The sequence below is a fragment of the Trachymyrmex septentrionalis genome, unplaced genomic scaffold, assembly GCF_001594115.1.
Source record: "Trachymyrmex septentrionalis isolate Tsep2-gDNA-1 unplaced genomic scaffold, Tsep1.0 scaffold37, whole genome shotgun sequence".
Taxonomy (NCBI): Eukaryota; Metazoa; Arthropoda; class Insecta; order Hymenoptera; family Formicidae; genus Trachymyrmex; species Trachymyrmex septentrionalis.
The window spans coordinates 8,703,558-8,730,936 of record NW_017305536.1 but is presented as its reverse complement, the minus strand read 5'-3'; the positions used below and the strand labels follow the sequence as shown (position 1 = coordinate 8,730,936).

At 32.6% G+C, this 27,379-nt stretch overlaps 1 protein-coding gene across 1 annotated transcript in view; it reads right to left on the bottom strand.

Moving 5' to 3' along the window:
- Positions 1-2,716: 2,716 nt before the first annotated feature.
- LOC108750753 (neurexin-1) overlaps positions 2,717-27,379 on the bottom strand; it is a 229,340-nt gene continuing 204,677 nt past the window's right edge. Inside the window, exons 21-25 of the mRNA XM_018490467.1 lie at positions 9,511-9,752; positions 9,304-9,427; positions 6,926-7,096; positions 5,233-5,392; positions 2,717-4,533 (exon numbers count right to left, since the gene is read on the bottom strand). Of these exons, the coding sequence (XP_018345969.1) occupies positions 4,113-4,533; positions 5,233-5,392; positions 6,926-7,096; positions 9,304-9,427; positions 9,511-9,752 (1,118 nt within the window). The 3' untranslated portion in view covers positions 2,717-4,112. The remainder of the gene's footprint in view (positions 4,534-5,232; positions 5,393-6,925; positions 7,097-9,303; positions 9,428-9,510; positions 9,753-27,379) is intronic.

Sequence of the window (27,379 nt, the reverse complement as noted above, 5' to 3'; positions counted from 1 at the left end):
ATATATATATATATATATATATATTCGTCTCTTTTGGAACGTCCCCTAGTATATTTTATTTTAGTATTTTACTCATCCCTGGCGTAAAGGTGCGTTTGAACGACAATTTGCACACACACTCTCTTCTATCCTATTCGCCCACTGAAGATCTGTCCTTTCTCAGTAGTACTTCTTTACGCTTTCCGTAATTGGAATGAAAAAGTATAGGCGTAAAAAAATCGAAAAAAACAGGATCTTCTATGTATGTGGAGAGTTGTCACGAACGCTCGAAAGTCGGGCGGTGCAACACTTCGAAAATTAAATGTGTTGCCACGCTTGAGATTAACTTGAATGCTAAGCCCCGTTTATTATTTATTGCTTTATTTGCGACAAAAATGTTGCCTTGTGGCTTGTTATTACACTTATTACTATTAACCATGTTAATTGCCAGTCGCGTTAATAGAAATCAATTTTACTTCGAAACAATTAAGTACATATAGTAATTACGAGAAAGTAAAGATAAACGTGAATTTTTTTTCTAAGACAGTTATTGCTGTGAATTCATATAATTTAGATGGAAATTAAATTAAATTAATAAAGAACTAATTAATTTTTTGTTTGAAAAATTTTTTTTAATTTCTTTTAATAACTCGATAACAATATATTAATTGTGTAAAAATGAAAATTATAAATTAATAATATCATAAACTATATCACGTCTTAAAAATTTGCGTTATTAATATCTCATTTTTCGTTGAATTATAAATTATTTTTCCGTTTTCTGTGAACTAAGTATTTTCACTGTGTTGAAGATCAATGTCAATTGATCTATGTTAACAATAATAATTACATCTCAGTTTTATATAAGATCAACATATTTCTTTTATAAATTATTTTTTTAAACATTACTACTAATATAATTAATCGACTATGTTAATACAACCTAGTATGGGGGGATAATAAATTATCTTTCGGTCCTTAACATATCTGGTTTGACCTTAGCTTCACAGAATAGGTTTTAAAAAATCTTTATTATCGCCAACTACGTCAACGATTAACCTTGTTAATAGTAATACTAAGTTAACAACATACACAGCTATATATACAGGATGCATCAAAGTACCGCTAGTCCTCGTCTATAAATTCCCATATCAATTTGTAATCGGCGTCTTCGTTAAGAGAGATGACGTGATATTATAATGCTTTTCAAGAGATTTATTGAAGAGTTTATAGCCGAGAAGAAACAATGCGCGATACCCAGGTCCCTGTATAAAAACGAGCGTATCGTGAATCTCAGTTAGGAGGAGACGATGCGATTTCGTAGAAACGACTCGATGCACTTGCGACACACCGTGCAATCACGCTCGATGCCATTATACGACTCGATCAATTACCTAACTCGTACTGGCAATAATGCATTCACACACCCTGTATTTATGTATAAGCATATTTGTGTATATGCTATATAAATCATCCATTCATCAAGTTTATCCTTTCTCTCGGATTACTTACAGATACTTTCCGTATGTATAAGAGCCACTTACGTACAATCTCGCGTGAAACAGAATTCGAGTGTGCAATTTACATGAATGAGGAATATCATGAGCATGTTAATTCGCACTTAACAATACGTAAACTACATTAAAATTTGCATTAAAGATATTGTCTCTAAAGTAACTAATTTCAACTTTGTATGTCGAGTAATCTATCACACTTCCAAAATGTAATCACATCTATTTGTAAAAATTGCTATCTTAAACAAATTTCGTAATATATATTTTTTGTAAAATTAATAAAAAACTTTCCAAGTGATGAATCCTATTTTTTTAATAAAATTATTTCTTGAAATTATAATATTTGGCAATTTTATATATTTTTATATTGAAAGTATGCAAAGATTATGATCAATAAAACCAGTATTTTTCCTTTGTAAATAATACACATAAAGAGTACAAATATTCTTGATAAATTTATTTAACATTCCTCATTAAATTATTTCACACTCGAATCTTTCGAGAATGGAACTCTTAGGTATATGTGTCATGTATTTTTTGCTCAAAACAGACTTTAATAAAATCTATTTAATTAGTCAAACAATTTATACACGCATAACATAATCGATAAGTATGTGTGTGTCGTATATATTATCTGTTGCTTTTCTATACAATAATGAATGTATGAATAGGATAGAATACACGATCATCACGATGCTTTCATTCCTAACATTTCACTTCCAACATCTATTCTTATAAACAGCACGTCGAGAGTAGAATAGAACCATTTAAAATTTAGCTATCACAAGATATTACGTGTATAAATAATGTTTGAAAATTATATCGCTATATTAGAGAATTAACAAAATTTATTTAGAGATATCAAATTTTATAAATTATCTCATAATTTATCAATATTTATAGACATAAATATGTTTATTGTACAAAAAGTTACAATTAAATAATATATTTTCTCTTAGATAAAATATAATTTTATACTAAAACAAAGAATTTTATTTCTCATGTACATATTTTTATATTTTAAATAAAATCTGCAAAAAAATATCTATATTTCTTGTTGAATTATTAAATTAAATAAATAAATATTATAATATAAAATTATTAATTTGTTTCATACCTATATAACATCAATAAAATTTTACAATAATAAACATTATGGTTAAATATTATGAAACATTTATGCACAATTCTTTTAGTTTCTTATTTAAAATATCGTCTCTTATTTAAAAGATCATACAAATCACTCTCGGACATTTTATTATCTAGCTCTTAATGAATAGATAATTTAGCTCTATAAAGAGTAAAGATTGTACATAAATTCAAAACTAATGACACTATTCACACGTACTTAAGAATGATCTAACGTCGCGTTCACTGAGAGGATGTTGGAAGTAAAATTTGTAAAACAATAAAAATAGCCTGCCTACGTCAGTGCAAGTTGCTTCCTAAGATTCGTCCGAATCAGTCACTGCTAATATCACCTTCAACATTTCCTTCCTTTTTAATTAATTCCTACGATTAATTTCACGATCTTTGCGTTCGTTTTTCCTCTTCGTTCCTCATGGAAAAATCATTCTAAATTAATGAAAAGCCTTAACTTTTCGTTTCGGAATCGACAAATTAATTTGCTATTATGTAGTAAAAAAATCGAGCAGCGCCAGCAAGCATTATTTATATAAACATAACTTGAAAAAATTCACGACAAATGAATAGGGAGAAAAATTCTTTTGAAATGTTTGCAATCGATGCCCGATTCTTGCTGCATGTTTAAATTTTGTCTTGAGATTTCGCGTCAAGGAAACAAGAAGATTAGCGCTAGATCGTTGATCGGTACCTCGCGACTCGTTGGCTCTCTTTGCGAGAGCGAGCAATTCGACGGACCTTCCTAAGTGCGATCGATTTCATTTCAATTCGCCTTAGAATTAAGAGAAATTTCATATATTTCCATGGTACCATAGTCTCATCATGTTTTCTTCCAAGAGTTTTTCCACTTAGATATACGACCCATTAATCCCGACATTAAAGTTCTTAGAAAATGTACCTTATCAAGGATAAGATCGCTGATCGTCTCTCGTGCGTTTAATCCTTTTCGCACAGAAGATTTTGTAAAAGGATTTTTATTTAACTGCGATCTTTTGTTACACCGCTTTTCCCGTAAGCTGTCACGAGAATTTTCTAAACGTGCCCTTCTTCATCACTCGTAATGGAAAGATCGTTTTCGCACGCGCAACTATGTTGTATTCACTATTGATCAGAGGCATTCTCATGAATATTGTTCATTGCAACTCTCTTAACGAATACTCGATATTTTTCGTGTTGTATATCGAGATAGATCTTTGGAGTCTCAGTACTCGCATTGGACCAGACCCATTTAATACTTAGCAGACAAGGATTTTTTACGAGAATGCTCTGATCAGCGAGTACATTTTCTTTGTACACCTGTGCGAGACTCATAAGAGACTGTGTGTTCACTTACTCTCCTCTGACTCTTTCAATTCTCAATCCTTTCCAGCGACGAAAGATGACGTGCATGTTCTTTGGCCAAGTCCTTGGCTATACTCCTTATACACAAATCTCAAGCACAAGGCAATGTCCTGCCCAATATGTGGATACCCCCCTTTACACGTACCACTCTTTAATGTCTATTAGTTCTCGTTTCTTGCTGCTTTTGCTGCCGTTGGCGCCGTTTTTCAAGGAGCCATTGAAGGGCTGGCCGGAGCCAGCGGCGCCTAACAGAGCCGCGTTTGGATCCTGGCAGAACGTCTTCGTTTCATCCACCTTATAACTCGTTTCCGGCCGATTCTTAAACTTGAGGATTATCAATATGATCAAGACTATCGCTATCAACGCGGCGGCTATAATGCCGATTATAAGCGCGGCATTCTCTGCCGCCTCGGATGTGATCCGCTTGTTGTTATTGTTTTTGGGCGGAGTGGGCATCGGTGGATACACCGGCGGTGGAGGTGGCGGTGGTGGCTCCGTCATTTCCGTCGTGGTCGTCTGCGTTGTCACGGTTGTCGATCGATGCGTTACGACGCTGCTGCAAAGCGTAAGCAACAATTGTTAAATTTTAATTATTGCTCGACATTAATTATTTACAAAACGGACTGTAGTTTTCGCGAATTTTGCGACTTTTTACCGTGAATAAAGGATGATTACAGCACGTAGTATGTATATTTGCTAGTAACGTTTCTCTCGTTTACACGCGCAACAGGAGTCTGAATTTTTGCAAGTAAAGTACTCAATTAAATTTAATTATTCGATTAAATTAAATCGTTGCAAAAATACTGATTGAATCGTGAAAATATAACAGTTCCGAATTTTTAGACTGAGATGCATATTGATTTTTATACTATACACACACACACGCGCGCGCGCGTGTGTGTATATATATAAAAGAGAAAATTGATTCTGAACAAATTGATTCTATTAATTGAGCTGTACCTCGTTAATGATGCCAGCAATATTGAAAGACTTTTCTAATATTCGATGCAAAAGGGAAGCTTCTAAATTATTCTATGAATTCAGTAAATACCTGTCATTAATTGATCAGGAAATAATTTATACCGTACGTTCTACATGTTTTAACGTGATTATAATAGAAAATTAACATTATGGCGATTCTGAGAATGCGAAAAATATATAGTAATCATCTGCCGTAACGACTAATCGATATGCATAAACAATTATCCGAATGATTATCCGATTATCCGGCATCACTGCTGACAGACGCACGCACCTGCTATGGCTGGTTTCGAGGTCTGTGGTTGACACGTTGTATTGGACGGAGACGGTGACGACGTCGCGACCCAACGTTGTCGACGACGGCGACGTCGTCTGGGTGCTGATATGGCTCGTCGAGTACTCACGGGGCGTCGTGTACGTCACCGAGCTGATATCTGTGACAGAAAGCAAGAGGGTGACAAAAAATGTGCGTTAGAAGGCTGCTTCGCCTCGTTCCATCGCGCGGAGGGGATGATACGGGAGAAAGGTGGAAGAGGAAAAGTGGAGGAAAAGCAGGGAGTAGGGTATGGAAGCGAAAGGGACGGGTTGCGAAACGTGCGGAGGCGACAATATTTACGCGTGCGTAGGCCGGCAAATATTCACGCGTGCGTAAGCAGAAACGTTACAAGCCGAACGGTCCCGAGAGTATCAGGAACGTATCACATAATATATACATATGTATACATTCGAGAGGAATGTCCATAAAGTGACGCGCCAACTTATTTATCCAGTTAATTTTTGATAAAATTACTATTTTACATGTTGCAGACTATTTTACACGTTCACACACGTCTCGCGTTTATGCACGTAGTCACGAAGTTCACGGATGTTAGACATTAGGAGCTTTTAGAATGAAGTTCTTGAGCGACATTCCAAGCAGGAGCAGTAATTAAGCCTCTCTCTTTCTCTCTCTCTCTCTCTCTCTCTCTTCTTCTCTCTCTAATTTCAATATATACAGTACAGATTTTTTTATAGTATAAAATATTTCATGGACTTTTCTGACGATAAGTCTATTGTGAAATCAAAATGACTATTTCAATAAGCTGTCGCCTGTATTATATGTTTCTACTATATGTTTTACTATGTTGTACTATATGCTGCAACGGAGAAGCACGCCTTATAAACATTTTGTATTATTTTAGATATAAAGACGTGAGGACTTCTTGGAATTTAAATATGTTATTGCGAGGCTTAATCTTAGGACGTAATTATTAAGGTTTTAAACAAACACAAAGAGGCACTGTATTTTAGTAAACATACTATTTTACGATTGCGCACTAAAATTTTAAATTATCTGGATAGACATACGTACAAAAAATGTAATGAGGAATTCTCTATGAAAGCGCTTCACGTTATGTGTACGAGAGAATATGTCAAAGATGTTTTTATACGATTTTCTACGTTCGGGTAAAATTAAGAACAGAATATCCAGTTTGAACGTTGTAACTCGACGAGGCAAATGTTATTACTGAAAGGAATGTCGCCCCCCAGCAACAGGGTAGTGCTATTTTCATGGCAGGCGATGGTTGGTGCGCGCGTCACAAAAAGTCATGAACATGAGGAAGACGCCCACATCGTATTTCCGTTACAGAAGATTCTTTATATGTATGTATATAAAGCCGATGACCGAGAACGATAAGAGAATCGATCGATGCTCGTTCACGCGAGATTTTATATGGCAAGTTTTCTATAATTATATGTGTGTATATATACATAATATATACATAATATATATACATTGTATATAATATTAAGCTATACATCTATATATCACATAAATGATATTAATTTTTTAATAATATCAAATCTTTTAAAGCGAATCAGAAATTCTTTAGAATGCAACATTTGTAAAATTGCATTTTGCAGCTTTCTGCTAAAAGAAAGGTATTAAGAATGATTAGACGGAACAATGTTCTTGGAATACGGACCGGTGGCCGAGGTGACAAAAATTTCTTCTGTCGTTCTGGAATCGCCGGAGCCCTCTTCGCAATCTTCCTCGTCGTCGCAGGTTGGACGCTCTTGAATATTTTCTTTGTGCTTCGGCCTCAATGTCGTCGGCAATCGTGTAGGCGCTACGTACACTGGTGTGATGATGTCATCTGAAAATAGAAGCGACGCAATTGTTCAAGTGAACGATATTGATTACATTTAGAAGGTATAATCGAAATATATAGACATATAGTACAATAAGAGTAATCACATTAGCAATAAAATCTTGTATTCTGCATCATAAAAGTAATTGCAAATATATATTTCTTATGTGGTTTTATCAAAATGCTTATCGAATGATAATTTAAGGTAATATATTTATTAGCTGAAACTTGCACCATTAAATTATAAACCATTCAAAAATAAATTATAATGATGTTATAAAGTATAATTCAAAGTATAAACCCTTCCGAGAAATTTGGTGTAATTGGATAGTGTAGAAATTTCGACGCGATACATCGCGTCGTGTTACAGGATGACCGGATATGACGTTTGGCTATCATTCGCAGTTATCGCGTCTCATTAACGTGACAATGTTAATTTAGTTTTTAGTTAGTCGGAGGAGATTTTGGAGCGGGACTTCAGTCCGCCGCAAGAGGTTTGCTGGAAGGAGAGAGGAGGAAGCTGTCAGGCTTTATCTCTGCCGGCCGGCAGATCCTAAATATGTAAATGAATCGAAGATACAACCGGGCGAACATGAAGGCGAAAAGGTGGCCATGCCATGCGATACGTGCGATGCGTGTTGAGTGTGTATGTGATGCGTGAGCGTATAACGGGGACGCCCTTCCTTTCATGTGACGCGATGCGTGCTGAGAGTAAAGTAAATATCAACGATAGCCTAAGAGCAATTTTGCATACAGAAGCTAATCAATTAAGAACATTGCCTATTCTAATTTTTAATTAACTGCTTCAAATTAACTTTTAAATAACTGTTTCTTTCTACATTTTATAGGAAAAATTACATATCGTTAAAAAGTTATTTTATTAATTTTGTAAAATATAAGCTGCATTTTTTGAAATTAAAACGGTTCAAAAACATGTTTTCTGGTTAATTACAATTTATTTATTGGATAAATAAACGCGGTCTGTTTAATGAAATATTGTACAATTTTTTACAAATCGTTTAATTTGTATTAATATTTGTATTAATTATCTTTTTGTTTCGTATGAAAATGACAATGTTTTAATTATTATTTGTTATACGTGTGATTGGAAATATTATATTTTGTAGAAATATTTCAAATACTAACTTTTCTCGAATATATCTAGTATATAGAAAAAATAAGGAAATACAAATGTCTAAACTTTTAAACAATTTTTGTAACCATATATTTCATTATTGTGATTAACAATGTCTACGTTGAACAATTTTTGTAATTCATCGAAAAGATAATTTTCTTAAAGAATTGAAATTAATTAAAAAATTAATTACAGGATCAAAATCTTCTTTCGTGATACAAACAAATTTTGTTGACATTACGAATAATAATAAATAAAAAAAAATGTTGGTAAGTGCCGTCAACAGACGACAGTGCCTACCATTACATGTGTTAATCCATCCTTGTCTAGGGGAGTGCTAAACGTCTCTCCTTTCATACAACACAGTGGAGGGGCGATGCTCGTTCTCTTATATATGGAATGACTGGTTCGCGAGCGCTTTCGAGAAAGTAGGTTTTTTGCAAATAACTCCTAATCTAACAATCCTTTTGCAAAACCGTAAAGGAAAATTTTGTTGCAAATATCACAAAGCACCTTGTAATACAAATTTTATCTATGTACAAATAAATTCAACAAATAAATACATTTTATTATAATAAGTTATTAATAAAAATCGTATTATTTTCGTTGTAATTCAATCTTTATTTCATGCCAGATCTATTTCTTGAATAAATCGAAACATAATAATGTGTACGTATACATAATAATGTATACATCTGAAGATACACTAACAAATTTGTACGAAATTAAAGCTGCAATAGCAAGTATGTATATATAATTTCAGAATTTTCAATTACAATTAAATACAACTGAAAATTACTACAAGTTGTTTTACAATTAATTCGCGAAATATATGATAAAAACATGCGATATATTTCAAAAGAAGAAATTTAAAGATAGTATTTTTTTTAGAATTATATAGAAATAAATTACCTTTAAATATTATTTCGCGTGATAAATGTGCGAAAAAGTGTAATGACATTAATATGAGATGCCATCGAGACAAAATTACGCAACAAGACACGCGCACGTAGAGAAAACCCCCTCATAGGGAAAACGTGCAGAATAGATTACTTATTCCTTCGGAAATATTACTTACACTTACCGGAGCCTGACTCGTAGATCGGAGTGCACTCCTCGTCCTCGTCATCACCGGCGCAGCCACTTCCGGCGCCGGAGAATATGAGGTCGTCCATGACGCCGGGAAATCCGGACGCCGGTGTCTACAAAGAGAATTAATTATTAAAAATTAAGCAATTATCTTGGGAATTATTCGAGATTAACTTCAAATGACATTATTACGTACCTGTTGCATTCTTTGTAAGGGCGGGGCGCGATCCAGGAGACTTCCTGCTGGCAGGAGCTGCACATCTCCTCTAGTTGCAACTTTACCGTCCTTAGCAGCTGCCAGTTCTAAAATTCTGGCACCATTGACGACCAGTCCGGCTATCACGCCGAGGAAGGGACGTTCCACTCTGCCCTTGCTGCGATTCCATCTACCGCCTACTTGAATAGTAGACTGGCTGTTAAACACTGTCAGCTGATGACCTGTCGAGAAATACAAAAATCTCTAAAGCTTGTTTACATCTTTCCTTGTGTTATTGGTTGACTTAACTATAATCATCAATTTTGTATATTAATATTGATAATCTTTATGAAATGTTTTAAATTTATTAGAAAGTGGCTAAGAAATTTACAAAGGTTAAAAAATAAAAGCTATTGTTATAATTATCGTTCGAATTTTGTATTTGATTTGATTTCAATGTTCCAAATGTATCGTTAATTACTTATATCGAGTGCGAACAATTCTGTACAATTAGGAAATATTAAATTTTGTACTGTTTGTCATTACTGTTATTAGTCAAATTATGTTTTTAGTTTAACAGATTTATTGTACTGAAGAGGGTCTTCTTGACCGAAACGTCTACCTATTGTTATGTTTAAATAATAAAATTACATCCTTAGTTGTGGCTGTATGCTCTTTATTTTTTAACCTTTATTAAATGTATTATATGAGTAACTTAACATTATCATTACAAAATAATTAATCATATCTTTCAGAAATATACAATTTTTACATTATTATTAACTCAATTAGCTTTTGTACAAAGTGAACGAAGTTAAATAATAAAGAGCAAAAAATAAAGGAATCTAATGAATATTTTGACGAAATATCTTTTCGATGTAAACAGAATGATTCTTGTTATGAATGTTTTATATTAAGCAAATTTCACGAACTTTGTTATGAACAATCCGTGAACGCAGTTTATAAAATTAAACGAACAAAGTTTGAAATTTGCTTAATATAAAACATTTATACAACAAGAGTCGTTGTATATATCAGCCGCGCGCGTATTATATAATGCAGATTATATTTGTAAAAATTTCGTTGTCACGACGATTGCGCAGCACGAACTCTGGATCGATTAGTATTGACAATCAGAATGCAAATATTTCTATTTGAATTCTGTTGGATTGTATGTTTCTGTTCGCATGTGACATAGATTAGATGCCAGCGGCATGGCTCCGCACGGTGAAAAGTTCAAATTCGAAGAAAAATTAGAAATTAGAGAAATTTTCTCATCTCTATTTCTAGAAAGATTTATTTTTATAATAGTTTATTATAGGCCGAACCCGAAGTACTGCAAGACCGGGTCGACCCGCAGTGAGGACGGAGCAAGCTCCATACGCCCACTTTGGCCCAAAAATGAGATTAATATTCTGAATCCCCTATGGGGATTGTATCAGATATTAAGCTGATAAGAACAGATACTACACATTTGATCTTAGCTCAAAGAGCCGAGAAGCGATAGAGATGTTTGATTTTACTGGCTTTATATACAGTTTGGAGATGAAACTTAAATACGAGAAAATATCGCCGAGTGGTAGCCGCGTAGTGGCGAATGAAGTAACTACGACGGACGGTCGATACCGGCATGATTGGCGCAGTGCTTGTTTTCCCCCTTCATAATCAGCAATTTCCTCCTTATTTCAATTAAAGCATGTTGTAACACTGTTTACAGGATAATCTAAATACTTTTTAATAACAATTATATTGGTTAATCTCATGTGTACATTATACCGTTTATAAATTCGGAAACGTTTGCAATTTTCTCGCGTCTCGCAAAAACTTATAAATATCTTGTTGAAAAGTATAGAAGAGTTTTGATTAACAATGTATTTTAAAAAGAACAGATAGAACTGTTAATTTTTTTTTTAATTTTGTCTTTATGATATTTTGTTCCTAAATTACGTAAAATTGAAAATTTGTCAATTTTTACTATTTTTGTCAATTTTACTATTTTTGTTTTTAACGTTTTTATTTTATTTTAAAGCGCTGTAACTTGATAAAAATATCCCATAAAAATTAATAAAAAGTATTTTAAAGTAAATTTTTAAGCTTCAAAGTATAAGAAAATTAACAAAATTGATATAATGATTTTTCACAATAATATCGAATTTGTTGTGTAAAAATTTATTAACATCAAGGTTAAAGAGTTTTTATAGACAAGAAATATAAATTATACAGTTTTTGTAGACAAAAGATAGAAGTAAAAAAATTTTTGTTATAATATTTTCGGTTCGTATAAACTTTTTCAAAAATTGTTGAAGACTATTTTACCTTAACTTTGTGTTTTATACAAAAAAAAAATCACAAGTATTCTCGGACTTATAAACAGTAGTACGACAAGTAATTTTGATCTTATAATATGCTTCAAATTTGCTTCAAAGAAATAAGTTTGATATTTTTCTAGCAGAAAAATTAGTATACTTCCATCTTCAATTGTGTAAACATATCTTTATATTAAACAGAAAATTATAATAACAGGTATTTTATAATTTTTTATCTTTCTATAACTTTAATTTCAATTATGTAAGTATTATATCTACTTTTGCAAATTCTTTAATTATTACAAAGAAAAATAATTTAATCTGTAAGTTATAAGTTCACTTACACGTGTAAATATACACCAATTAATAATGGGTCCCAAAATTATCTACTATAATTTTGTAATTTTTAATGTAATTTTATCAGAGTAGCAACTATGTGAAAATATCTATGCTCGTCATTAGTTTTTTATACGTGTGATGCAGACATGTCTAATGACAGAAGAGTAACAGTTGACACTCACTGACCAGGCATAGTCAGTTCATCAGTGTGGCATAAAAATACAGCTGGTAGACTCGACGTGTAATCAACTTTGTGAAATCGAGTTCCCATGTGCGAGCAGTGGCATGCAAAGTGTCACGTGCATAAGACATGCGTCCCGAATTAACCGCTCGGACTCGTCCTTCCTCTTTTCTTATTTTCTCTCTTTCTCTCTCTATCGAGATAAGGATGTCATTGACGTCGCATTCCAATCCGAAGAAGTCCAATAAACTGTATCACTTTACTAGGGAAGCATGAGCACGACGGGTGTGGTCGTGCTCCTGTCTGGCACCGGGAGTCGAATAGAGCGTAGAGCCAAATCTTTTGAAGCTGGGAGAGAACCCGTAATCTTCACTATACTATAAATCTATAAAATCCGTGAGATTAAGCACCGCGGTATAAAATCAAAACGAGAATAGCTATTTCCATATTTATTCTATATTTTTTTCCCCGTGATACTAATATCTTATAAAGTTGAGTGTAATGAAATAAATTTTTGGCAAAAAATGTATGGTAAATTAGAATTGCCTGTGTATAAAGAATAAAGCTATAATGTTTTTTTTAAGTAAGGAGATAAACCGTTTTAGAATTTGTTGCTGGGAATAAATTTTGATATGTCATATATTTCAAGTTTAAGAATAAAAGTGTGGATTTTCAGGTAATTAGCTCTTTCACGACATAATCTAAATTGATAAGTAAACTGCCAGGGAAGTATGATGTACTAAGAGGTATATCCGAAAGTAGATTGAGTTGTCATGCTTAGACAAGTAGTACATTCGGCTAAAGTGAATCAGGAGACGAGAATGTTCGATATTCGCATATTTACATATTTCACATTCATACGGAGAGATTCGTTATTTTTATATTTCATATATACGCTTAAATTTTATAAATGTTTATATACATTTCAAATTTTATAAATTTGTCCGTTTTCCAAACGAAATTCAAAATAATAAATCTAATGAGAAATAAAATGAAACTTATTGTTATCGACAGATATTATATTAAATCTGAAGTGAGGAGGAAGATCACGTAATCGAGGCGTCGGAGTTAATCCTCGTAAAAATTAAAGGTTCCGAATCCATGACGGAGTCTCACGGACGCGCTTTGGGAACCGTCCGTTTCACGGTGAGAACGGAGAATGCTGGGTATGGGAAACATCGATGATTCCCAGGCGGTGGTAGCGGCGTTTCGTATATGCGAACGTGAACAGCGAATGTAAACGCGTCGCGCACGTGCACGTACGTTTCGTTCGTACATCGGTCGGCTTGTCACTTGTTCGGTTGTGGCGCGAGACAAATGTGCACGCTTGGGAATTGCAGGCTCAACTCGACCGTGGGACGTGTCCGCGTCTTTATTGGCAATGGGAGCGTCAATTCAAATCACTCGATTCTATAATTACTAGGCACTTAAAAAGCGACAAATATTTCAGGATAAGAATCAGAAATACGCAGTTGATCGCGCAGTTGGTACAAACCAACCTGAGAGACTGTCAGACTGATGGATCCAAATCAAAATTTGCATTATTCAGAGGAGAAGATTCCATTCGATCGTCTTCGACCGATAGCACGTTATCACTGCATCAGAATTAATTACTGCCGAGCCATTAATCTTCACATCTTCACGTGCCAGCTGACGATGATTAATGAGTCAAGAAAACGAGTTTTTCGTACATTTGCGGCTAGCCTGGAGCTAACTCGATGTTAATTGCAGATTTTAAGATTTTCTTAAATTATTCTAGTTTCAGACATGTATTTACTCGATAATTCTTTCCCGAAAGACGTGTGTGTAAAGAAAAAGTTGGTGATAAATTAGATAATAAAATCTCTTTTCTATTAATGTACTGTTGTTGTTAATTAACTGTTAACAGTTTATAAGTAAACGTTTGTTTAAATATACTTTATGATTAGCTAAATTTCACATACTTGTACAGAAAAAACGATTTTGTTAAAATATTAAAAAATTTAGTTGTAGATATTTAAAACTTGTTTGTCGGACCATCAAAATAAATATGTAGAACGCTTAAAAGTTGATTGAAAAAGTTATAATGTTCTCACACAACCAATTTGAGTGTCCTATAACATAATTATTTGGTTCAAAATTATTATTTTTATAGCTTATATCTAGTTAAATTTTTAAATACTTCAAAATCATTCTTTCTATGTATAATTCAAAGTTGATCACAAATAAAATAAAAAATCGTGGGCGTCTTTTATTATCTATAATTTATTTTGAACTTTTCTAGTATTTCTCACGAATCTCCAGGTTTTTCCTGTAAAATCTTTCTTTGGTTGCCTCGGTCTCCAAGCAATAAGAGCGATACACAAAGAGGCGCCGCGGGAATCGGCACGCTCGACCAGTCTCTGAATCTTGCCTGGTAGGTTTAGAACGACCTTCAGATTCCAAGGCTGTTCCTAGCGCACGAGCGCAGCTTAGGTCGACTACCATCTCGCTATGCTTGCCTGGTTCTTCTAAGCACTTAACTTAGAACGACTAACCTGTCTGATGAAGCGCGGACATTACCGCTGAATCTATTCTCCTATTGGTAATGTGTTACAACATGGGCATCAAAGAAAATATGATTTTTTAACAGATAAAGATAAAGACACTTTTAGTAATTAATATATTAAAATAAATTATTAATAATGAATTTAATAAATTAAATGTTAATGTCAATTAATCGCTTTATTTTAACTATAATAATTTAAACTAATAATTTAAACTCAATATTTTTACATATAATACGAACTACAAATAAAATAAAAACTTCTTAAAAATTTACTCTAATCGTCGTCAAGTTCAAAAGAAAAGAGAAGAGACAATTGCTCGCTCGCTGGCAATCTCTTGTTGTGTCCCAGGTAATTCCTTATCATATATCTTTCAGGTCATTTCAGAGTAGGTATGGCCACGACGATAAACTCGGTGTATTAGATCTAACAAATCCCCTCCCTCTAAAAAAAAGATGATCCTAGAGGTGACGGATTCCGAAATCGTGAGAAAAAAGTCTTGTAGCGCATTCTTTGCCGGCTTTCTCATGACGCGCCCGCGCGCGCTTCTCATCGCTTACTGATACAAAAAATAATGAGATTTCGGAGGCATAACGGCGAGACTCGAGCGTGAGAAGATGCTGAACTTGGGGCTGAAATCGCCACTACGTGCACCAGGCACGTATCAAAGTACAGGAGCGACTCCTATCACGTGTCCTTTGGAAGGTTCTTCAACCTTCTAGCCGCGAAGGTCGCGTGCAGGATGATTCGTTATTGGTGACGACGACTCTACGTGGGAAAGTAACGTGAAAAATGTAGAAATCTTTTCACGTGAAAGTCTTTTCTCTATTCTCGAGAAAATCTACTTTTCCAAGTTAATTATTTCCTCCTCTTTCATTTCATCGAGCACAAATAATACCTAATTATCTCAGGATATACATTGTTTGATTATAATAGCAATTGTTAAAGCATAAATAAAAGAAATTCTATATATATTGTATTCAAAAAAACAACAGAAGTTAATTAAAGCCAAATTGTTTATAAAGCATTAAGATTTAATGAAGTGTATGTTATAGTATATATTGTAGTTTTTTAAATAGAATATTGTATTTAAATAAATTTTCATTTCTAGCCTTTTCTGATTGAAACAGATCTATCAACTTATATGTACAATGTTGTTGAAAATTAACAATAAAATGCTTTAAAAAGAAAAATTATTTTTAAATATTCTTAAAAATATCTTAAAAAATAGAATAATATAATGTATTCTCTGTACTTTTTAATTTATTCTTTCATCAATTCCATGTATCATAGACATGATCTGATCTGTGAATAACAGATTTGTAGAAATAATTGCGAGTGTTAAATGTTGAAGAAGAAATTTACTGACTCTTGTTTTATAAATATTAAAATAAAAAGTCTAATTTTATAGATTGTCAAGACTCTCTTTTCAAATTATATTATATATATATATAGGTTCCCAGTTTCTCATCTTGAATCCTGTTTCGACTTCCGGACTGTAAATTATAGACTTAAAATCCGAGAACGTGTTTGCACTCTCGATGCACGTTGCAACCATTGAAAAGACAGTGTCGCGCGTGTGCTTCCAGTTCGAGTTTTCTCACGAATTCCAGACGCGGGTTCATTCCCACAGGCTGATCGCGGCACCGTGAGACAGAATGTCCCTGAGGCCAGCCAAGCGATCTGGTTCGGTAGTAGGCTTGCAGACGAGCGAAAGAGTTTCGCAGTGGTTCAGTTTGCACATGCCGCTTTTATTTATCGGCTTGCGAATCGAACCCGTGTGGATTTTAAGGCAAAACTCAGTTGCCCCATTCTCACACGCAACAGATCCACGTGCCTATCCATTGGGTACAAAGAAGATAAGAGTAAGTAATCCCACTATTTTCCGCGAACAGAAATCGTCATTGGTACGATACAATCAACTTCGCTGAGCCGTACAATTAGAAGTTCCGAGAGGAATGGATCATGATAAGGGTCAAGCTTTACGAGGGGGCATTCAATTCGAGGTCGACGATCCTCGACACGGGGGGTTAAACGGCTTAAAATGACCAGCACTCGACGGAGAGAACGAGAAAGAAAGACGACACCGTGGGAGGAGGATAAAGCAGCGTCTTGGGACAAGAGGCTGGCTTCTTAAGCCAATTAAATTGTTCCCACGGGATCGCACCGTGGGAGAGTCTCTCCAGGAACGCAAGAACACGAGGCTCGGGATTGCCAGGACTTCATCCGTTCTCAAGAAGTTTCTCTCTCTTACCCGCTCATCCGAATATTTATTTATTCAAATAAAAATGAATTAATTTTCGTTTTTTATTATTAATTATAATCACTGACACGTTTTCTCTAAATTATTGTTAGTGATAAATCAATATAACTCATCTTTCAACATGTCACAATATCATTGCTGAGTACAAAATTTAGAGACGTATTTTCTCTACTCGTAAAATATTTCAAAAAATATTTATAAAAACAGAGCTGGAATTTCTGTGTGCTTGTATTTCACGCGTATGTGTTACTTTAAATTCGTGTGTAACTTAAATTAAAATTATCAGTCCCTTCCTTTTCATAAACGTGAGATTAGTTGAAGAACTAATGCTTCTTTTGTACTAGGTTCAGGTTTAATGTGCCAATCAAAAATGATAAATGTTATATTGTATATTAAAAAATATACATATTTATAAAAAACTATGCACTTTTTCACACCTTTCATAATCCTGTACTTTATATGTATCTAACTAATTTGAAAGAAATAGAAAAATTGCATTGTGCAATTTTTACATCAAAATAATAGATGCACTCGTTGCATTGCAATCCGCATCCCATTTTCGGCGACGTTTAAAAAGAATATATTGGATCGTGCGACTCAATCGACCGAGGAAATCATTTACTATTCTCACCGCGACCCTCTTCGCTCTTCCCTCTCTTCCTCTCGTGTCTTTTTTACACGGCCATACCGAGACACACGTGGAGGAAGGGAAGGAGCCCGCGTGAGAACTTGGAGAGGGCTCGTGGGAAAACCACGAAAGAACGTGGCGCTTCTGATACCAGGGTATCATGAGAGTCCAACAAGTGTATCACAGGTACCCTCGACGTCTTGTGCATCACTCATCCCCCAACGAATCCCTTTACGATTCCCTCTATGTAATCAAGCAGGTGGGATTAAATGGACGGACGTGCAATCTAAAATTTGCATAATTTAGGAATCAGACGTAATCGCGAATTGATCAAACTGATTGCACGTAAACATATACATATTTAATTATTTAATTACATGATTTTCACATTTATTTATACACGTATTGACTTACGCCTATTGACTTTTACAACGTGTATTTATTGCACTTATTATACATTGCAATTTTAATGTGAAGAGAAAGAGAGAGAAAAAGAAATTTGATTTCACAATTCTATTATATATAAACCCAAACAATGAGATTTAACATTAATAATATTTAGTAGACCATATTGTGGAAAAGATTATTAAAGAAGCATTTGTAGAGCTAAGAAAAAAATTATAAGCCCGAAGCGGTTGATCCGCTTTTGGAATAGGGCAACATGAATCAATGCTTCTCCGGCCTTTTCGAAGCTTTAGGTCTGTACGAGCCCTAAGAATGCGATGAGAAGAAAATATTATGCTTGTCTGTAACAGTCTATTCATTGGAATGGTCAATAACGGTGTCAGGTCAGCAGAAGATATTTGGAAGTAAATTTCTAAGTGCCAGTAACAATTTAAATTAAACTATTATATTGTCCGTAATATGTGTTGAATAATATTAGTATTAATAACATTAATATTACTGAAAATAGTAAGCTGTGTACAATCCTATGTAAAATATATTTTTACGAATATTTAAGACTCACTGTAATGCACATTAGTATTATATTAAACTCTGCCCTGATACTTGAATACAGAATCATATGGAGTAGAAGACGAACGGTTCTCCAATATTTTTCAACGGATATCTCGTGTATTTCAGTGAGCAGGGCAGTAGAAATGACTGAAAGTTAAAAAATCTTCTGTAAGATGGACGAGAACCCTTAATGATAATACAATCCAATTTGTGGTCTGCTAATAAATCGTTTAAAAGAAAGATCGCATAACGACCATCACCCATTATGCCGTTGTAATTCATTGAGAGGCGTGAAAAGTGTTGTAAATATAAATTAGTACAAGATTTTCTATTAGGCTAACAGAAATGTCGAAGTGGTTCTTGACGAAATTCGACCTTGACCAGGCCCTAAACGTTCGAAAAAGATCGGATTGCTATGCTAGAAGAGGCACTTTCTAAGTTGAACTTACATTCCCTCGTGTTTCATTTATCTGCGTAGCATGCAAGTAATGATCACATCGAGGCACATTTTTTGCATATATTTTTTTCTCGCCTTTATTTCTTTACATATTTCATTTTTCTACATTCATTTCTTCATGTATTTTTTTACATTTATATTTTTTACGATATTACATTTTTATTTCGTATGAAACTATACGCAAAATTTGCAATGTTTGCTGTTATTATATATTTGCAAGGAAAAAAAAAGACTATATGCGTATCTGTAATCTGTTAATCTAAAAATATATATTAATCGTTTCCGGCGAATATATATTTAATTAGCAGGAAATTAAAATAAAATTCCTGTAATTATAATAATATAATTTTATAAATAAATCAAATAAATCAATATAATGAATAATATTTTAATTATTATTAAAATATTGATTGTCGAAATGTCTTGCCGGTCTTGCGTAACGCTATGTTATATTAAAAAAGTGCTAACGGAAATTTTATAGCCTCCTCCTACCAGGTGTGCATGTCATCGAGAAAGCAGCAGTACTATAATACTTAAATACCGACCACGCACGTGGCCGTGGGTGTCATGAGATACGAAATGCCGTTTGTCTCGCATCGATATTACGTCTTGTTCGATTGCATCTGATTAAAATGCATTGATAATGACATCGTTAATGATATGTTAAGAACTGAACCGAGGCGTGAAGAACGTTGTAAACACGAATTAATCGAACACCGAATATCAGGATATCAGGAAACGCTAAGAACGTCACGCTAAGAAAGAGACACGACTTACACACACACACACACACACACACACACACACACACACACATATATTAAAGAAAAGATAAATTTTTATCAATGTTTTTTCTCAGGATTCTGATCACTGTTATTAACGTTCTTTGTAAACGCGACGCAAGAAGTCTCTCAGAGCTGTTTCAGCGATAGAGATTATATGTGTAGAGATTAGAATTTAAAATGCACGACAAGTAAAATATTGCAGCACATAAGTTTATGAAAGTTAGAACGATGAAAACCTTCTATTTTCTTTACTTTAAGTAATACTTTTAAATATGTATATTATCTCTCTAATGCCCAATTTCTTCACTTCCAGATAAGTTGCGGATGATTTTATCCAGGAGATATCTCCATTGAATTCTGGCAGATATCTCTTGGATAAAGTTATCTAGAAGTGAAGAAATTGGGCATAAATAATGTCTACATGCTGTAGAAGGAAATGATTGAATCTTCATGATAAAAAGAAAATTTTATTTAAATGCTTTTATTAGATTAAATATTTTAAATAAATCGTGACTCTTTTCAAAAACAATAGTCGCATACATTCCGATTACGAAAATCAATTAAGATAAATTCTGTATGACAGAATTATCATAGTAACTCACGTACTGTGACTGTTTAATTGTGATTCACATTGTTGTTATTTCACCAATTTTTATGACGATTTGAAGTCGTGATTTATATACATATAGTTTAAATTTTTTACTACCAAAAATTTATTAAATATCAATTTAATATCTCGTTATGAATGTCTAGTAATGTGCATTAAATAAACATACAATATAATAGATTATATTTTATATTTATCAAAAGTTTAGAAATTTTTTTTGCGATTGTTTAGCAATTTCTATGTATCTTGAAAATGTCAGTCTGAAATTTAATGCGAGAGATTCAGTTGAGAATCAATATAATTACGATGTGACTTTACATCTCGTCAGAGAATGTATCGAGGAATACACTAATTCAATTACGTTTCTCTCAAGTCAATCACGGTAACAATTGAAAGTCAATATCGCGATATAGAACGAGGTATATAAAGGAAGGACTTGTTAAAGAGGTTTCAACAAGAAGCTATTGATTAATGGATGCTTCTTTAAGGAAGATCAGTCGAGCGTGTCATTCTTATTGGGAAAACAGAATACTATGGAAGTACTTGGAAAGGATCTTCAGGTGCAACTATACGCGAACAACATCACATAAATATAAAACCTCGATAAAATTTATCATATAAATTAACTTTATTAAAATTCATGATGGAAAGTTTTACATGACTTAATGCTACATCTTTTTATAAATCGATCTTTTCCGTATTTACAAAATGCAATTGCGGTTCCTTTTTTAAAATAAAACTATGAATTTTCTATATAAAATATTTTTCTAGTTATCTATATATAGTACATAATTATGTAAAAATATAAAAATATTAAATATAGAGAAATTAAAATAATTATACAAAACAGAATAAAATTTTGTCGTGAATCAGAAAATTTTTATAACGTATCATTTTCTTTCAAAAATTTGTAGTATATAACTTTTAAAAATTAAATTATTAGATTCATTAGTTAATTATTTAAATTATTAATCTAAGTTTTTTATAAAGTAAAATATTTAATTAAAATACTTTATGTAATTTTTAATCTTTAGAGAATCGTGAGATGCGTTATAATGTCTCGAAATTAGTGACATATATTATATTTTACATCTGATTATAAGCTAAATATATATACACATATGTTTTCTTAGAGAGAGAGCAAGTTAATTTTAAAAATCTTATGGTTTTTTATAGGATTAATGAGATATGTGCAATATGTACTGCACACATATATAAATAATTTATATATAAATATATTATAATTATTTATTTAGAAATTTAAAAGGTTATATTTTAATGAGAATTTATTATAATATAGTAAACGTATTTGATAACTATCAATATAAGGAAAAATTGAATCAACAGTAGCTGCTACACACAGTTTTGAGAAATTTGGTTTAAAAATAAGTTTGACATCTTTCTAGAAGACATTACACAAAAAATGTACTAAATAATAAATATCGTTTGAATAGTACTAATTGGACATTTACTAAGTAAATATATATATTTTTAATTACGAACCATTAATTTGAATTAATAATTTTTTTTTAAATCATATTTTGTTTATTAAATAGTTATTTATTGTAAGTAAATATTAAGTTAATATTATTGAAAAAAATATGTATGAATTGAGATTTAATAAATTTTTTTAAATGTGTGTGTAGCAAATCTTCTCTTTCCCTATAATAATCTAAAATATCTGTGAGAGAAAAACGTATATAAGAATTGAAATTCTCAACTTTTTATTTATCAGGGTTATCAAATTTTCAGCAGTCACAAAATTCATCAAAATTCTTTGCAAGTTTCGTGTTCTATTATCTCAAATATGCAAATGTTCAATTCATCGTCATTATTCTTATAAGTTTGATACTAAAATTAAGAGAAAAATAAATCCAGAGAAAGACGGAAAATAAATTAAAGAAAATAATTTTAGTAATTTTAAATAATTTTAGTGAGCATGTATGCCATGTAAATTTATGGCCATTTCAATAATCTCAAATAAAAACATATCATTATATTAGCAATCATATATAATTAGCTGAACAATTTTTTAACAACTAGTAAACTACGTTCTTGATCTAATGCGCTGATTAATTACGAAAGCGCAATTAATAGGATTACGTAATAACCGTCTTACGGGTATCCGGTCCCAAAGAAGCTTCTTAACACCGAATGATTCCCTAGTAACCCTGAGAAGATTCGATCTCTCTTCGAAGCTGCTTTCTCACGCCCGTTGCGACTCGTCCTTCGATTCCCACGAGCCTAACGGATGAGGCTTTGCCTTTCCGTGAAAAAAAAAGAAAAAGAGGAAGATCCGCAGTATCTTCCGAGAACTTTGATACCTTGGATCTTTTAACAATAGTGAATGAGGGTGGACATCGTGGAAGTCACACGGTGATGCTTAAGAAGGATTTTATCACAACAAATTTTTGCAATTGTTTTGCTTTATAAACTTTCGTGATACAATATTAAGAAAAATTTTTTATTACTCAATAATTTATTTTAACCCTTAAAATAATGTGATATATAGTCTAAAGCACATTACCAGATGAGCATATTTTTTTCAATTCTAACAATTAATGATCGAAATGAGAAAAGTATCGTAATCTATATAAATGTATCACCTTAGTAGTTATTATGTTTATATCAATCACTGTGTAAATATATTTGAATATCATTTTAAATAAATTCAGATGCACAGGAAGACAGAAGATTTGAATTTTATCCATTTAGTACTCTATTGCAGAAAATAACTTTAGTATAATAACTTTTTATATAATACTCGTACCTTTTTTATATTGAGCAACAGGGATTATCTTTGCGACATGAAAGTATGAAAGAGTCTGAAGAATATCTTATATGAAAATGATTTTGAAATACATCAAGATAGAAATAACCTTTTCTGTCTTCAAGACAGTCTGTCGACAAGAAAGTATCTTATCGCTTTATGTATGTTTCATGATGTGAATTGTTCTGGCGCGACATTGAATTTAGCCTCCCTCGCCGTGTTAGGAATTATCGACACGAAATTCTACGGGTTCAAAGGTCCTCGTCTATATACCGCGCGCGGAGGGAAGATCGCGAAGGAGGATTCAAGGTTCGAACCCTCTCACGACCCCTTGACTATATCAGAGGACGCCTTCGTCGAGGACGTCGAGATCCTGCCTCGAGCGTGAGAACGATTCTCGCCCACGGTCAAATTCCGTCGATCGAGTATTAGGACATCAGGGTAATGCAGGAAGAACCTTTAAGACGCGTCTGACAGAGTGATTAAGAAAAACGGAAGTTCGCATTTGTATAAATAAAATAAGAATAAAAAATATCGAACGTAAATTCAATATTTTATGCTAGTTTCAATGATCGATCAATATTTACATGATTAAAGAAAAATGTTTCAACGTGCTTTTATCAATTTTCGGGGATAACTGTTGAAAATGTATAACAAATTTTTTAACTTATAATTTTGTTACAAATTAATGTTTAAATATTCCAAAATAAATAATAAAAGCTTTATAGGTTATTATTCTAATAAAATAAAACATTTCTTGCTGCCATCGACAAATTCAACATATCTTTTCCATAACAATAACGAGTATAAGACAAAATGAATTAAAATTAATTCAATTTAATTAATTTTAATGTGAAAATTATTTAAAATTATCAATAACATTCTTGCTGTATGCTATCAAAGATAAATTTTTCTTTAAATTTATATATTACAATTAGACAATTTTTAATAATTCGTATCAGTTCTTTTTGTAATAAAATAAATGAAAAGATAGATAATATTTTTTCATCTTTCTCATTACATTTTCAGAGCTATAATTGATTGTAGTAAGTAGATATACTTAAAATAAAGTCTTCCATTTATAGCTTTGAACTAACTTTCACTTATCAATGGTACGTATGGGTGAGTTAAAACGACTCGAAATAATGGGCAGAAGAGGCTATTATTCCTACATTAGAATGCATAGGCGTTTCCATAGGGACGCGGATTACATTACCCCCAGGGTACACCATGAATAGAGTTCCTTAATTAGAGACCAGGGTAGCATAGAATTCGAAGAAGCGTTCTCGAGTCCTAGGCGTGGTTATCGAATAATTTCATACTTGAAAAGCAATCCCAAATCACATAATTACAATACGTTTAATAATAAATTTAAAAACGGACTTCAGAAACAGAAATATTGGATTCAATATACGAGACTATTGTTACACTAATTTTTCTACTTTTACTTTTTTATCAAAAAAATTATAATGAAATATGTGATATAAAAATTTTTTGGAAGAAATATAATGCATTACGTGAATTTTATGGAAATCGTCGAATTTACGAGCAGTAAAGTTGATAGGTTACTTTTCAGTAAGAATGTAGTGATAGAAGGTTCGGGGCTCATAGAAACGAAAGGGTTGATCCTTCTAGTCGAGTTGATCTACTTAGATATCAGGAAGATAGGACGATCGAGGAGGATGCATGGGATCCTCGTAGGATGTTGAGGGTTTTATTTCCAACCCTCATTTATCTTCGTGTGATCGATAATTCTTTATTTGTTTCTTCTATTAATATGTCATAGTTAACAATTTGAATTTTTTAAAATAAAGAATCAAACTGATAATACAGATGTTTGTGCTATGTTGAAATAAATATGCTTCTACACGTAAAATTACATTTGGATACCTATGTAGGTATAAATATGGGAGGATATTTATGTTGTCGCGAAAGTAAATATTAATCGTAGAATTCTAATATTCAAGTACCACGTGTCGTTCAAACTATTTTATGATGGGGATAGCATGGAGGGTAAGAAGTGGCACAGGGGTTGAACACGTGGTCACCAGAGCGAGGAATGTAATGAGAAAAAAGGCCTACCACGTGACCTTTTCCATCAGAGATGCATGCGATGTAAGAAGGTTTCGCCCGAGCTTTCCTTTAAAGGGGTTGGTTTCAATTAGTCTCAAAAGGGTGCTTCAATTGAGTTGGTTAACTCTGTTATTGTCGACCGCGTCTTTAATGAGCAATGTATATTCCATTCTTAGTGTCGATTATTCGGTTTGAAAACAGTTGATTATTCTGTACTCTCTCTTTTCTTTTTCTTGAATTGAGGATAATATAGTTCAAATGAATAATATAGTTCAATTAATTTTTGACGTTATGTTCCGAGATATCTTTTCTTTTAATAATAACAATTTGTTAAAACTGAAGAAATAAATAACTTTCACTTCTAGCACAAATCTCATTTTTAGAAATAAAAAAAGAATATTGAATTGTGAAAACTTATCTGTCGTGTGGCTGACACTAAGCACATTATTCATTCCTCGAGTGTTTTGTAATACTATTTATGCTCCAGGCGCTTTTAATTTTTCAATCTTATAAATTTTAATCTTAAAATTATTCTTTATTGTATCTTAAGAAACAAGTCTGCCGTCTGGTGGCTATAATCATGTTTTGCTATAGATAATACTTAAAGTATTACTTTTTTTTAATGTATCTATATCTTCGTCTAAATGACGATCGAGAAGACAGTACGCACGTGAGAGAGAATACGTGGCTTGAGGATAAGCAATCTTCCACACATGAAGCAGAGCAGTAGAAAGCACGAAGAGGATTCTCTTCTCGCTTTCATTGCAAGCCGCATGATATGCGAGTCACATGGGGTGGAGAGTGAGTAGAGGGTCGCGGCATCGTACGTGCTCCAGAAAAGATCGAATTTCCTAAGCTTGCGCGAATTTCTAATGATAAAAGTGGCAGGATGAATAGACATCAGACTAGAATCTAATGCATAACGTATGGAAAACTTCGTGATAAAATATATTTTTTACGTAAATGCATTTTATAAATGCGTTATTTAATATTATTGTTAAATTATTGTTTATTAAATTGATATCAAATTATGCGAAGATATCTAAAACCATGCATGAAATAATGTCTCTATAATTATTAATCCACTATTTTCTTTCTCGATATCATTATTCTATTAGTACTTGTATCTGTTTACATAAGTGAACGCGAAGCTGTACTTGTCACTTCATATATATAAATAATAAAAATATACATTGCAATAAATTAAAAAATATTATATAAAACGAGGACATTATTAAAATATGTTTCTTACTCGAAGCAGCTCTCCGTTTTTGCATCATAATTATGTAAAATATTATTTATTTTAGCAGAAATAAATATTTCTAGTAGTTAAATAAAGTATTGGTATTTTATGTCGGCCGTCCGAATTAATTATAATTAAATAACGTCGCTGTACGTCGATAGTAATTAGTTGGCAACAATTATTAGTTGAAATTGACTAGTATCGTTTAGGATATTCCGCAAAAGCGGTTCAATCGAATCTATTCGCATCATTAACTTTTATTAGCAGGATCACCACAGATTCTAAAGGATTTCAAATAATTTAGGAAGCTATCAGGACAGCAATGTTGGTTAGGAGTTCCGCTCACACATGCGACACCGCTAAACAGGCAATTGGGATGCGGCGATAGACTCAAAGGGTTAATGTAACAAAGGCTTATATTCCATGAGGTCAAAGTTTCCGTAATGCCTCTAATCCACAAAATTCCACACATCTGATACATAATTTTCTTAGTAATTCTTGATAACTTGACATTTAAAACTATAATATAATGTGCACTTTGTCGAAGGAATTATAACTGATTAATTCTTTAATCTAAACCCATTAAAACAAATATTTGTAATTATAAGATACTTGTACGAACCTAAAAATTAAGGAAAATCTATTTTTATCTTTCTAATTCAATATCCTGATTTTTTATCTATATTACATAGATTTTCTTTATAGCAAAACAGATAAACAAATAGGTGGAACAAT